This window comes from Zalophus californianus, chromosome 15, assembly GCF_009762305.2.
Source record: "Zalophus californianus isolate mZalCal1 chromosome 15, mZalCal1.pri.v2, whole genome shotgun sequence".
Lineage (NCBI taxonomy): Eukaryota > Metazoa > Chordata > Mammalia > Carnivora > Otariidae > Zalophus > Zalophus californianus.
In genome coordinates this window covers 87,809,208-87,824,125 of record NC_045609.1, presented here as the reverse complement: position 1 = coordinate 87,824,125, position 14,918 = coordinate 87,809,208, and the positions used below count along the sequence as shown (strand labels likewise).

At 59.1% G+C, this 14,918-nt stretch overlaps 1 protein-coding gene across 3 annotated transcripts in view; it reads left to right on the top strand.

Moving 5' to 3' along the window:
• Nucleotides 1-14,918, top strand: part of STK32C (serine/threonine kinase 32C) — a 71,786-nt gene that overhangs the window by 29,913 nt on the left and 26,955 nt on the right. For 2 of the 3 annotated variants that reach the window (XM_027596716.2, XM_027596714.2), the window contains exon 2: nucleotides 12,108-12,163. The exons of the other annotated variant lie outside the window; for it this stretch is intronic. In XM_027596716.2, the coding sequence (XP_027452517.1) occupies nucleotides 12,108-12,163 (56 nt within the window). The remainder of the gene's footprint in view (nucleotides 1-12,107; nucleotides 12,164-14,918) is intronic. 3 annotated transcript variants of the gene reach the window in all.

The following is a 14,918-nucleotide window of genomic DNA, read 5'->3' as shown; positions in this document are numbered from 1 at the left end:
CTGCCTCCTGCTCTCTGCTCCGCACAGCCCCCTCCGCCCCGGAGGTTCTGTCACCCTGGACTAGTTTTGCCTGTGCTCAGACTTACGGGATGGAACTATATGGTATGTGCTCTTTTAAATCTGGCTTCTTTTGTTGGATGCAGTGGTTTGAGATTCGTCCACGTTGTTACGGATCTTACAAGAAAGCCGCTGAGAAGCGTTTCTTTTTTTTTTTTTTAAGATTTTATTTATTTATTTGACAGAGAGAGACAGCAAGAGAGGGAACACAAGCAGGGGGAGTGGGAGAGGGAGAAGCAGGCTTCCCGCCGAGTAAGGAGCCCGGGATCATGACCTGAGCCGAAGGCAGGCGCTTAGCGACTGAGCCACCCAGGCGCCCCGAGAAGCGTTTCGTTGTACAGATATAACAGAGCGTCTCTCTCCGCTCTCCCCTGGTGGATGTTTGGTTGTCTTCAGTATGTGGCTGTTACCGATAAGGTTGCAGAGAACGTTGCTGTGTAGACGTCTGTTTGCTTTCTCCTGGGAAATGTCTGGGAAGGCGGTGGCTGGGGGCACGAGGGAAGTGCACGTGTAGGTCTGTGGGAGGTGGCCCAAGGGACCGGCGGGCTCCATCCGCACCAGCGGTGGGGGGCTGAGCCGCTCACATGCGTGCGACACTTGGTGGTGTCGGTCTAGCGCACGGGCTGTGCTGTGGGGTGTGGGGGACCTTGTTGGGTTGGAGGTGCAGACCCGTGCTGGCTGGCCTCTCCTCTGTCCCCCTTTCTGAACGTCTGTCCAAGACTTCCCCTCATCTTCACGTTGGCAGTCATTTTCTTATTGATTTGAAGGAGTTCTTTATATAATCTGGTTACAAGTCCTTGGTTGGGCATGTGTATTTGCAAATACTCATCCTGCTGTGTTTGACTTCTCATTTCCTTCATAGTGTCTCTGAAAGAGCAGACGTTTTTAATTTGGATGAAGCACAGTTTATTAATTTCTTTACGGTTAGTGTTTCCGGCATGAGAAATCTTTGCCTCTTTTCAGGTTGCAAAAATGTCGTTTCTTCCAGGAGTTGTTCTATGTGTATGTTTGGAATTCATCTAGAATTAGTTGCTGGGTATGGCATGAGGGGCAGGCCATAGTTAGTATTTTTCCTCATGGATACTCATTGTTTGAAGGCCCACGTTGCCGCACAGACTTATGTCAGCGCCTTTGTGAAAACCAGGATGTGGTGACCTGTCTGTTGCATCGCCCTGCAACTGCCCCCATACTGCATCCCACTGTCCCGATTACTGTACCCTTATGTTAAGTCTTAAAATCAGGTAGTGAAGTCCTCCTACTTTGCTCTTTTTTTTTTTAGGATTATTTTTTTACTATTCTAGGTCATTTCCATTTCCATATAAATTTTAGTGTCTGCCCACACATTTCTATCAAAAAAAGCCAACTGGGGCTTTGACTGGAATTCCACTAATTCTATAGATACCTTTGGGAAGAAGTAGCCACTTGCTGTTCACTGTTCTGACCTGGGGCACCTCTCCACTTACTTGGGTCCTCTGTAAATCTCTGTGTTTTGCAGTGTTATGTGTAAGGGTCTTGCACATCTTTCTTAGACATATTCCTACATATGTAATGACTTTGGTACAGGTGGGATTTGGAAAATCTCATTTTTCTAATAGTTTGTTGATATTATATTAGAAATCCAAAAAATTTTATGTATAGACCATGTATCTATCATGTGACCTTGCTTAATTCGCTTGTTAGCTCTGGAAGTGTTTCGTAGAGTCCTTAGGATCTTCTCCATAGACCGCTATGCCGTCTTCCATTCTTTATTTTTAGCTTCTTCTCCTATGTCATTGGCCAGGGCAGCATAGCATTAGAGAAAATGATGAGAGCGGACAGCCTCACCTCGTTCCCCATCTCGGAGGGGGAGCGTTCAGTGCACCTCAGTTAAATGTGGTAGGGCGGTTGAGAGGTTCTGTTCTCGTTTGCAGAGAGTCCTCATCACAGACGGCTCTATGTGTTGTCAAGTGCATCTCCTGCATTTACGGAGGTGGCCATAGGGTTGTCCTTCTTCATCCTGTTAGTGCAGTGACCTTAAGCCATTGGTTTTCACAGTTAAACCAACCTTGCTTTCCTGGCATGTACCTCATCAGTCGTGATGTATTATATTTTTTATATTGCTGCTAATTTGCTAGTATTTTGTTAAGGAATTTTGCATCCATGCTCATGGGAAATATTGGTCTGCAGTTTTCTTTTGTAATGACCTTATCAGGCTCTGCTGTCAGGAAAACACTGATCTCATAAAACAAGTCAGAAAGTGCTCAATTTCTCTGTTTTCTAAATGAGTTAGTGTGAGATTGTTTCTTCCTTAAAAATTTCATATAATTCACCAGTGAAGCCATCTGGGCTGGAGTTCTTTTTTATAGGGTGGTTTTGGATTATGAATGCATTATTTCAGAAAAGCAGACCTGAGACTGTTCAGGTGGTATGTTTCTGTATTAGTTTGATAAATTGTGTATTTCAAGGAATCTCTCCATTTCATCCACATAATATAATTTGTTGATATAAAGTTAGTTGTTCATGATCTTTCTAAATCATCCTGTAGATGCCTGTAGGATCCATAACAACATCGTCTTTGTAAAACTCTTAATGTTTGTGTTTTCTCTCTTTTTTTAAGAAAATCGGTCTTGGGGTGCCTGGCTGCTTCAGTTGATTAAGCATCCGACTTTTGGTTTTGGCTCAGGTCAAGATCTCAGGGTTGTGGGATCGAGTCCCGTGTCAGGCTCCCCACCCGGTGGGGAGTCTGCTTTACATTCTCTCTTTTGGCGGGCGTGTGTCTGTATCTGTGGGTGAGCACCGGCTGGGCCGTGGGGTGCTCATTGTTCACCTTCACTCCCTGGCAGCGTACGTGAACACCAGCTGCTCACATCCCTCCCGCCTCTGTGTGGCCAGTGTGTCTGGCTTCGGTCATTCTAGTGGATGTGGAGCGGTCTCCCGCTCTGCTGAGTTTCATTTCCCTGGTCACTGAGACGTTGAGCTCGCGTCCATGTTGTGTGGGCACTTGGGCATCTGTTGTGAAGTGCCTGTTCACGAACTTGACTGTTTTCTGTTGTTTTATGTCTTTTTCTTACTGGTTTGTGGAGTTGTTAATACGCTCTGGGTGTTTTTGTCAGTATCTGTTCCGAGTGCACCCTCCCCACTCTGTTCCCCTGGCGGTATGCAGAGACCAGCAGTTCCTGGCTGTGGGGATGTATGCAAGTGCGCAGATGTCAGAACCAACCCAGTCCCACGCTTGCCCCTCGTTCACCCTATGGTGTGTCACTTACACCTCGATAAAGCTGGGAAAGTACCTCGTACGGTTAGCGGCCACTAAGAAAACGTGCACAACATCTACGCGGAGAATGTCCTAAGTAGGTGAGGACAAAGTATCTGAATGGATGCAAGTGCCATAAAAATGTCAGTTTTCTCAGGGCTGATGTACAGAGTCACTGAACTCCAAGGGAACAAACAGCCCTACGGTGATTCTGCGGGACCGGACAGACGGATCGGCAATGGAGATGGAAGAGCAGGGGCCCCTAGAGGAGGTAGGTCGCAGCCGGCGGTGGCTGCCTCCACGGAGTATGTGTCCACCGTGAAGCCTAAGTGAGGAAGGCCGGCACTCGTTTGGTAGACATGCAGGACGAAGGAAGGACTCAGACCGGGCAGCGTGGGCACAGGGGCTCTGGTCTAAGTCAGGCAGCCTTACCTCAGGAAGCTGAACTCGAGGGGACTTGAGTAAGAAGAGAATGTGTCGGCCAGAGAAACAGAGAATCTGACAGTGTCACGGGGGAGTCTCAGGGAGTGCTGACTGGCCTCGTCCTCTGTCCGCTTTGCCGGCTCCTTGTTCCCGTGGCGCCGCAGGACGGTCTGGCCTGACCCTCCAGGCTGCTGTCTCGGCCCTGCCACCGTGGGGGACACTTGTTCCGCGATCCAGAAGCCTAGGGCTGGCTGCGGTCGGACAGCTTCACGCCGATGGGCCCGGCCTGGGCAGTGTGACCGGGGGCTTCTGGGCAGAAGAGAGCGGAGCCTGCTTGGTCAGCCCTTTGGCTCCTTCCAGAGGGTGGCTGCTGTGGGCAGGATGCAGGCTCACGTCCTCCCAGACGACCTGCTGCCCTCCTATGCCGAGGAAATGGAGCACGGCCTGCAATCCTTTTTTCAAAACAGGGCTGAGTGTAAATAAAATACAGATTTGATGGTGGGGCTTGAGTTTGCTCAAATTTAACATAGTTCAATGTGGTTCTGAAGCAAGGGGGTCAGAGCGAAGCTGCCCTAGCTACACCCTTGATCTATTCCATTAAGCAAAGATGGGGTTAATGAGTGTGCCACCCCGTGGCCCCCCACCTAAGGTGATCACCTTGAAATAGGAGCCCCATTCAAATTGGACTGGTCCCCCTGCCGAAGGTGAGGGCCGGTGCAAGCGTGTGCGTGAGTGTGGCCTGGCTGGTTTGGCCCGCATACGCCCTCCCTCCTCGGACCCCCGCCCCACCTGCCGATGAGTCCATGCCCCCGGGGCACCCCTCCTTCTGCACAGAGTCTGCCCTGAACTCCGACACGCACGGCGGGGCCGTCTGCGTGGGGCCACCAACGACGGGCTTCCCCCCGACCTGGCCTCAGCCCACGCAGTAGTGGCTCACTTTCAAAAACAATGATTATTGTTTTTTTTACTGAAACGAAATTCATGTAACCTAAAATTTGCCATTTTAAAGGGAGCCATCGGGCAGCACAACCACCTCCTCCGTCCAGTCCCAGGACATCTTCCGCCAGGAAACACTGTGCCCCCGGCAGCCCCTGGCCACCCCCAGTCCCTGGACCGTGGCCTCGCGCAGCGTGCGGGGTTTGTGGCGGGCCCCCCTCGCTCAGCACCAGGGTTTCAAGGTCCGTCCTCGTTGCAGCGGGCGTCAGAGCACGGTTCCGCTCAGCGGCAGTCACACGCATCGTGCGGCGGGCGCATCGTGCCTACCCACTCACGAGCGGCTGGGCCCTTGTGTTGTCTCCGCCTTCTGGCGGTCTCGTGGGTCATCTTGTCCGTGGTGCGTCTCTCACCGTGGGCACCTCCCCGGGTTCCCTCCTCCCTCCGCTCCCTCCGGCCCGCGCACATTTCCTCCAGCGAGGCCGAGGTCCCGAAATGCATCTCCTGATTTTCCAATGTGCGGTTGGCATCCACATCCTGGACCCTGCCCCAGCCCGAGCTCAAACGCTGCTGATGACCCCATCCTCTATCCCCCCGCAGGGCACCCGCCAGCTAGATTTTGTGTCCTCATTCCCTTCACTTTTGAACACGCTTCTCAGCATGCATGCCCCCCCCACTCTTGCTAGTCTCCCCCCCCCAGTTCCCCTTCTGGGCACTGCTGCTTGGTGGCCTGGGCATCCCGGTGCCCCCTTGCTCTAGCCTCCCCAGGAGCCCCCTCTCTGTGGGGAAGGTGGGAGGGGGCATGGCAGGGCCATACTCCAAGCCCAGCGGCAGCAGATGGGCAGACAGGCAGATGGAAAGACAGACAGAGGGACAGGGCTTTCTTCAGCCCTTGGCCTAGCCAAGCATCTCCCACCAAGTGCTGACCTCTGACTTCTCTCCATGGAATTTCTCCATTCCCCTGGGGACCTGGGGGCCCCCGGACCCTCCACGGGGAGCCAGCCTCCTGGTGGACTGGCCACGTGTGGCCAGAGCTACTCTCGAGGGCAGCTGTGGCCACCCAGGATGCAGGGCCGGCTCTGACCGTCTGCCCCGGACCAGGCCTCACTGGGTCGGTCTGCACCCTGCTCCCTGGGTGGGCTGGGCTCTTGCTGATGCAGGCCGGGGGGCTGCTGGTCCTCCAGAGCTGGCTTCACTCTGCCCCTTCCTTGGCCCAATTCTCCCTCCGGGGCACCGGGGAGGCACCTGCATCCCAACCCTGGAGCCCACATATGCTGGGGCTCCTGGAAGTGCTGAGGGGACAAGGCAGAGCCCAGTCAACACCAGGCCCCGGGCCAGTTGGCTTTGCTGGGTAGACCGGCCTCAGCTGCTCCGAAGGCCTGTTTCTCTCCTTCCCTGGCGCCCCACCCTGAGCCATGGCGGCCTCCACCTTGCTCCTGGGTCCCAAGGCTGAACTGGGAGCCCCCGGGGTGCTATTGAGGTGCTCGAGGCCGTCCCTGATGGTGGACTTGGTGGGGGCCTAGCACCTGGGACAGGGAGGTGGCCAGGGGTGGGGGGCCTTGAGCAGCAGGACCCCACTGGGCGCCCCCGGGGGAGGCATGCCACCCACAGCCACGGGAGGGGGCGGGCGCCTGTGCAGACGGCCCCTGCAGGCCCTGGAGGGGCGGGGCCCCAGCCGGCAGAGGTCCTTATTGATCAGGCTGTTGCCATAATCACTCGTTTATGAAGGTTCCCGGCGCTGTCTGAGGATGTCATCATCCAACTGCCGCTCACAGCTCCAGACGTGGTAGCCGGCTGACCCAGGGTAAACTGTGGCGGGCCTTGGAGCTGACACGGAAGGTTTTCCTGGAAGCAGACGTGGGGGCGGTCTCCCCTGGAGCCCGGCGGGGGCGCGGGAAGGCATCAGCACCCCTGGGCTTCAGGCCTCCAGTCACTCAGGTCCCCAGGCTCATTCCTGAGCATGAGAAGGGGGACTGTTCCGGAACCTAGGCCCGCCCAGAGGCCTCAGCACTGTTTCTGGGCTGGCGCCACACCCTAGCTGTGTCTGTCCTCGGAAGAGCCAGGGTGAGCGTGTTTCTCCCCGCCGCCCTTGGGTGGGGCACTGAGCCTGGTGTCCCACGGCTGGGGCCCGCGGGCGAGCGGGCATGGCCAGGATGGGGAGCACGTGGAGGGGCCAGCCCAGGCTTCCCGGAGGAGGGCTGAGCAGGCGGCCGGGAGGCAGCGGGGCGCAGCAGCGTCCCAGGCGGACGGAAGGGCAGGCTCTGAGGCCTGGATCTTCGGGTTGCGGTGCTGGGTCCCCACGGTCCCTTCTCTTGTGTCCCGAGGGGCCCGTGGTCCTTCCCCCGGAGTCTGCCGAGACTCCCCAGCTGTTTCCTCGCCGGTATAAGGAGAGCATCCCTTGCTGAGTGGCTCTGAGAACTGGCAGGGGTCGGGACCTGGAAGGCTGGGCACAGTGTCTGCCGTGGTGTGTGCCGGTGGCCTGGGAGGGCAGGTGGTGGCCAGCAGGTCGGGGCCTCAGCAGTGCCTCTAAGGAGACTGTCTGGCGACCACTTACACAGGTGGCTGGCCCATGTGTCCTGCGGAGCCAGGGAGGGGACCCGTGCTGGCCGGGGAGGGCTGGGCAAGGATTTCCACAGGGGCCACGCGAACTCTGCAGGGGACCAGCCTCAGTGGGACTGGATGGTTTTCTCCGGGAGTTTTCTGGGTCATAGGTTGTTTGACAAAGAGTCATCAACTTCTGAATGAGTTTCAGCAGCTTGTGACATTTGATTTATGATTGCAGCTTTCCAAATAAATCCCAACTTCTGGTATGGAATTCACCCAAGGACGCTCGGAGGGCTGGGTCTTTCTTGGGTGACAGGGAGGCGGGTGGGAACGGACTTGTCCTGCGGCCATGGGCCGGTCACTCCACACGGGCCCCACGGCCGTGAGGACCCGGGCCAGGGGCATCGGGAGCAGGCTGGCCTCTGGGGGGCTGTGGGTTCCCCTCCCCCACCCTGTGGTGCGGGCACTGTGTCACCTGTCACAGCAGCATGACTCACAGCTCTGCAGCAGTTTTATTTTTACTCTCCCTGGGCTCACCTTCTCTCTTGCTTTCCTCGCTGGGGGCGCCGGCTTACGAAAGGGCTGCATTTCAAACCCGGGATCTCACGGGGACCCACAGCTCCCCTAAGACCTTGTTGTTGGGTACTGAGGACGAGTGCTGAGCTCCAATCGGCAGTGTTCAGAGATCACCTAACCTTGCTTCGGATTCTCCCTCCAGCCACCCGTGTCCCAGTGGCCAGGCCAGAGGGTCGGGTCGGGCCGGGTCGCAGGGAAACCAGAAAGATTTGCGTGAGTCCCACTGGATCAAGCTGTGGGAGTGCCGAGGGCACCCCTGGAAAAGCTCCTGGCCTTTCCCCCGGCGATGGTCTGGCTCCTCGTGCAGCCTGGTGGTGGCCAAGAACCTCGGAGAATGTCAGAGCCCCTGTGGGGAGTTCGGTCTGGGCGCTGGACTTCACGCTAAGACACGTGAAGAAAATGGTGCCAGGATCACTTGGCTTGTCGGTGACCCTGGGGCACACCAGCAGCCCTTGCAAAGGACCCGGCAGCCACTCCTCCACCTGCTTGGATAGAGTTAGGACCTCCCTCTGCTCGCGGTCAGTCGACGTCAAGATGCCTTGTTTTCATAGCAATGCCGTGCTTTGTGATTGCCAGGTTGGCAACATAAAAGCCTTCCTTGAAGAATAAATATTCTCAGACCTTTGTGTTTTAAATATTCATCTGTACCAGGGAGATCCTGTGCCCGTGCCTGCATGGCAGGAGGGCTCTGGTGGGTGCTGTGCTCACAGCCGGCCGCCTCCTTGCAGGCACAGCTCCTTCCTGCGGCGCTTAGGTTCCTGACAAGGAGGCATATAAACCACAGGACCATGGGGGCCAAATTGCCTTTTCCTTTTACCTGTGACGTCGGAGGTGTCTCTCGGGCGGGGAGCGTGCCCACAGCGCCACACAGCGACATGAATCCCCTGTAAGGATGCAGCCGTCTGGTCTCTGTCAACCGTAATCCAGGAACCCCCAGCTCACAACCTCATCTCTGGGCCTTGCAAAAAGTAACACCCCCCCTCCGCTTCCTGCTTTATCTTCCTCCCAGGCACCTGGCACCATATTTGTTTGCTGGCCTGGAGTCTGGTTCCCCACAGTAGAGTGTCCACTCTGGGAGGACCCCTCCCTGCCTTCCTCCAGGGTCTAGGACAGGCCTGTGGTTCCCGCAGCGGCCTCCGACCTCGGCTCACTCAGTGGGTCCCAGCCTCCCGCGCAGACCTGTGGCCAGAGCCCGCAGTCAGATGGTGCCAAGACCCAGGACTGAATGGCCCGAGAAGCAGAGCCTCCTCTGCAAGATGGGGGTGCTCGGAGGCCCCCCAGGAGCCGTGTGCAGGACAACAGGGCCCTGTGAAGCTGCAGGTCTGCCCGGAAGAGATCGCAGGATCCAGGGGCGGTGACCTACATCCGTGGGGCACACAGGGTGTGCGTGCCGGATGGCAGCTTGGCCCCCAGGACTTGGGCTCAAGCCCACGAGGAGCTGGGCCCGAGGCTTTGCGCCCACTTGTGTCAGCAGGCCCCTGGACTCAGGCCCTTGGGCGCTGGGACACCCCCACCGAGGGTGCGGACCAGCCTTACCCTGGGCTCCACCCACCTGGGGGCCCAGTCCCTCCCTGGGTTGAGCACACATCACCGCCGATGGCTGAGGGGTGGGTGCTGCCCCGCAGCACCTCTGACTTCAGTGCAGCAGTGGGAGATTGGGAGGAGAGTCCAGTCTGCGAGCGTTAAATCCAAGAGTTGAGAGGAAAGTCCGAACGCCCACCCCCCTGCCAGGGGCCCGTCCCCCATGCTCCCCCACGTGCTGTGCTCCTGGCCCTCCTGGGCGGCTGGCTCCTGTTGGTGAGACCCGCCTGGGCTCAGCATTCTGGGGAACTTCACAAACTTCATCCACACGATTCTACTGGACTCTGGATTTCTGCATGATGGTGGCGTGTGCATCAGGTTTGGGTGCACTGGCCTAATCACAGTGTGGCACTCTCTGCCACATTGTGCTGGGCGCCGGGACAGTTAGAGGAGCTCCTGGCCCTGCCCAGAGTCGGTCCAGGGCCTCATGGGGGGGATGGGACCCAGACCAGCTGCTGGGCCTGCATTTCCACCTGGAGGGTCTCGGGAGCAGGTGCGAGGCGTTGTGTGTGGTGACTGCAGCCCGGGCACCAAGGTGAGGAGGTGGGCCGGTGGGGTGCCCCGAGGAGCCCCCAGGCACCAGAGGACAGAGTGATCCTGGTTACCGGGTGGGGCTGAGGCTCCGGGCCAACAGCTCCTCCGAGCAGGCTCACTGTGTGTGTCCGGAGTGGCCTTGTTCACAGCTTCTGGCCGCCGCGGGATGCATGCCCTGCCCAGCCCTGGGCCTGCCCGGAGCTCCTCGCAGCTCACTGGCCTCACAAGGTCCAGCAGCTACGTTTGGGGTTCCCGTCCCGCCCGTCTGCCCTGTGAAGCTTCCAGGTGGCCGACTCAGTGTCCTGTCCGCCGTCTGGGAATCCGTCGTGTGCCCCCTCCCGCCCCGGGGTCTCAGGAAGTGGGGATGCTTGTGCTCAAAGCCACAGGCGCCGTGCAGTAAGGTACACACCCTCCCTTCCCTTCCCTGAAAGCAGGCCCGGGAGAGGCCACAGGGCCAGCCAGCATGGACCCAGGCCGCAGCTCCCCCCGCCCCACGTCCATGCCCGGCCGGCCTCCAAGCGCCTCTTTCCCCCGGATTCTCCGTGATACCCTCACTTTCCAGCACGTGAAAGCAGAGTGCGAGGCACGGTGCGGATTTCCTCTGCGTCTGACCTACTGCTTGACACGCCCTCTGTTCCCACCTCTTCCTGTGCTGGAAAGGCCTGAAGTTCGGGACGTGTGTCTTCCTCTGAACTCGGTGATTGCCTTGGTTGAGCCCCCTGCTAACCCTCAGCCCCGGGGGTGCCCCTGCGCGGCCAGCCCGGCCCTGTGCCGGCGTCTGTGGGGAGGATGCCCAACCCCTAACGCACTGCCTTCCACTCCGGGGCTCGCTGGGCGGCACCTCCCAGGGCCACATGCTGGGCCGCGCACACAGATGCCCTCTGCAGGCTCCACGCGCCGTTCTCGGGTGGGCGTGCTGCGGCCCTTATCTGCCCCTCCCTGTGGGAACAGCCCAGGCTGCACTGACTGCAGGCTCGCGGGCGTCTGGGGGCCCCATGCCTCTCACGGGTGCCCAGGGCACACGCCCGAAAGTATGTGGAGCCAGACTCGCCTGGTGCTGCAAAGCCTGAAGGAAAGAACGAGAGCCATGGGCCATGTAGCAGCCCTGTCATTGGGGGGAGGGTTCTGAACTGGGGGGGGGGTGCAGGCTTGGTGGCGGCAGATCTGGGGACAGAGACCTGGGGGGATAGAGACCTAGGGGGGCACAGACCTGGGGGGGGCACAGACCTGGGGACAGAGACCTGAGGACAGAAACCTGGGGGGCACATACCTGGGCATGGGGACCTGGGGGGGTGCAGACATAGGGCACAGGTGGGACCAGCTGGCGGCCTGAGAGTCAGCTGGGGGAGCCGCAGCCCTGGGGGGCGGGCAGGTGTGGAAAGCAAGGCTGGCCTGAGCTGCCTGGGGCACTGAGATGCCCATGAGAAGGGAACCAGTGGAGTGGACCTTACACATCAGGATCAGAGTGAAGCAGAGTCCTGGAGAGCGTGTCCGAACTGCTCTCACTCACAGTCCCCCGCCCCCGCCCCCCGCCGCCGGGCACTGCGTGTGTGTGGCCTGTGTGCGTGGCGGGGAGCATCTTTCTTGAGCGCCGTGACAGTTTGTAAAGCTGCAATTTCCAATGACCCCTTTCTCTAGGAGGAGCTTATGTTTGGAGGAAGTTAATAGAAATCAGGATCCGGGTGGTTTCACACAGGCCTGGGGACCTCCCTTTGGAAAGTCCCTGTTATTCATCCTGGGGCCGCAGTAGGCTCCCCTGTAGCTCATCCTGTGAACCCCACAGTAGATTCAGCAGGAGGGCAGGGGGCCTGTTTCCCATGCTCCAGGACCCCTATTTGTAGGGCTTCATGCATTGGGGGCAGTTCAGGGTGGGGGTGTCTGGGTACCTGGGACTGAAGAGGGTTGCTGTGGGTGCCATTTGCTCTGTTCATGCCCCATCTGGTGTGCGGTCTGTGGGCAGCGAGGCCTGGCCTGGCCTTGCAAGGAGCCCAGAAGAGGGACAGCGTGGCCCCCAGGACCCACCTCTCTGCCTTGGCTCAGGCTGTCCCTGCATTACACACGAGCGTGAGTTGAGCCTCCAGCCAGCACCAGGACCCACTTCCAGGGCACAGGGGGCCTCCTTGCAGTGGTGGGGGGCGGCCCCTGGGTGGTTGCTCCAGCTGGGGGCTGGTGGATGGTACTGGGTCTTTCTGCCGCCTCACCGGGCATCTCTCTGTTTTTTCTGCAGTGAACTTCGACCACTTCCAGATCCTTCGGGCCATCGGAAAGGGCAGCTTCGGCAAGGTAGGGAGGAGCCAGCAAGGAGGCCGTGGCAGGACCGTCTCCGCGGCCCACCAGCTCTGGGGAGACCGGCCCCACCTGTGTCTGTCGGTGGAGGATGTGGACAGGCTGGTGAAGGGGGGGGTCAGAGTGGGCTGTCAGCCTCGCTCAGGAGCACTGGGGTCTTTAGTCCGGGGCGTTGGGGGTCCCTAACTCAGCTGGGAGCTGAGGGTGCAGATGGCACAGTTGCTGGGCTTTGTGGGACCAAGACCCTGACACCCCCTCACTAGAGACACTGACACACCCCCCCCTGCGGTGGAGCCGCTTTCCTTAGAGACCGAAATCCACTCAAGGCCGCAAAGGAAGTGTCTTAGAAGCCCCTGGGGGGGGGGGAGTGGCAGTAGATAATCAGTGTCCAGGAGCCTCTGTGACCCTCGTGACCCTTGCGACCCTCGGGCCAGGCTGCTCCTGCAGGGGTGCAGGTGGCGGGGCGAGCGTGCAGCTGAGCGTGCGTCCTCATTCCGGGGCAGCCACGCCGCTCGAGGCCTCTAAGTAGGCCCGCTCGAAACTGTCTCCCTGCTCCTTTTGTTCTCTCCTGTCCACATCTAACTTCCTGATTGCTGCCTTGTAATGTCTCGAGATTGGGGGTAATTATAACTCAAAGAGGCTTAACGAGCACTCGGAAGGTTAAAATTAGCTCTCGCGACTCGGCCGTGACGGGTCTGTTGTAGATGGATCACCTCGGAATGGAGAGTTTCTTTTGAGCAAGAAGGAGTCTTGGCAGATGAGGCCTTCGCCCCCTTCTCCAACAGCTGTCTGGACGCTGTGCCTTAGGTTCCCCCAGGCCTGGGGAAATTATAAACCAGAGCAATTAGCTCCTTCGCAGGAACTCATTCACTCTTTTGTTAAGGAGAGTATTTTTAAGATCTGCTGGTTGGGCTGCCCTCTGCCCTCCCTGCTTCTCCCAACGGAATGTAAATTCTGTCTGCTAGGGTCACCTCGGGCGTGGGGAAGGTTGAGGTGGGGACAGGGTGGGGCTTAGGGTTAGGGTCAGGCCTTGGAGGGCACCAGCCCTAACCAGGTTTCGGGAGGAGTGGCTTGTGTGGGGAGACATGGAGGAGAAGCAGTGTTGGGGGCTGACCTGGGGCAGCCCCCTCACTGTCCCCTGCCTCCTCCCGTCCTCATCATCCCCCTCAGGCTCCTCCTGCACTGCGGGACAGCACACACACCCCCACCGCAGCAGTGTCCGCAGAACCCCAGGACTCTGGCTCCTCGGACCAGGTCTTAGCTTTAAAAAGCCAGCTGGTCGGTCACAGGGTCCCGGAAACGGAGCTCTGCAGAGTGGTGGGGTGACAGTGAAGTCCTGCTGAGATTTTGTCCTCAGATGCAAGCGGCCTTGTCACGGCTCTCTAATGAGGCTGCCCAAATAGGCCTACAGGGTCTCTGGCCTGCAGTTGCGGGCGCCCTGTGCTGGATGGGTTTCTGGAATGTGGAGAAGCCCAGGGCCTGTCCAGACCTGGGCTCTGCTCCTTCTAGCTGCTCTCGATGGCTAGGGCAGTGACCCCATGAGGAGAAAGAAGGAGGATTTGGAAGCTTGCCACGACCGCAGAAAGCCAGCTCCAAGCCGGTATGGCTGAGCCCATAAATGCCTGTTTGTGGCCTTATTTGAGATGTGTGTGTGCACAGGCTCAGCCGTGCCCGGCAGCGCGGTGAAGCTGGGCTTTATAAGGACGACTGGGTCAGGTGGATGTGAACATCCCGAGTTCACCCGGGCCCCCACCTCAGGAATGGAGGCAAAGTGTTTGGTGTGTCTGACAGGACCGGTCTCTTCCCAGCAATGGCTGTTTACCATGAGGCTGCTCCATCCTTCGGGGCAATAGCTCACTGACACCCATTCACAGGCTTGCTGTTTCTGGTCCTTGGGTACAAAGACTGTTTATTGGTTTTGGTTTGTTTTGTTTTGTTTTTACTGTGATGAAATTACACATACAGGTTGTAATCATCTGTAAGAGTGCAGGTCGGGGCATTGCTGTGTAACCTCTACCTCCTTCCGTCTCCAGACTCCCTTGTCTTGTAAAACGGAAACTGCCCGGATTCCTGAGACACCTGTCCCAGGGTGGATGGCTTTGTTTTACAAGGCAGAGTGGAAGCGGGGGTGGAAGCCCACTGTCTGAGCGCTGAGAACACAGTCCCCACTGGCTTGCCGTCGGAGGGGCCTTGTCCCCGGGTCTTCTGACCAGGCCAGGAGCCTGTGGGGGGGGGGGGGGGGGGCGGGGGTCCTCAGTGCAGGAGGCCCCTCCCAGCTCCCCATGAGTGCGCTGGGGGCTGGGGGTGGGAGGTGTTGTTGCCCAGGCGCCTGAGTCCAGCAGCGGGCTTCACTAGCTGGGGACAGGTGAGCGGGTGGGGGCCGGAGGTGAGCGGGTGGGACAGGTGAGCGGGTGGGGGCCGGAGGTGAGCGGGTGGGGCAGGTGAGCGGGTGGGGGCAGGAGGTGCGCGGGTGGGACAGGTGAGCGGGTGGGGGCCGGAGGTGAGCGGGTGGGGCAGGTGAGCGGGTGGGGGCAGGAGGTGCGCGGGTGGGACAGGTGAGCGGGTGGGGGCCGGAGGTGCGCGGGTGGGACAGGTGAGCGGGTGGGGGCCGGAGGTGAGCGGGTGGGACAGGTGAGCGGGTGGGGGCAGGAGGTGCGCGGGTGGGACAGGAGGTGCGCGGGTGGGGCAGGTGAGCGGGTGGGGGCCGGAGGTGCGCGGGTGGGACAGGTGAGCGGGTGGGGGCCGGAGGTGA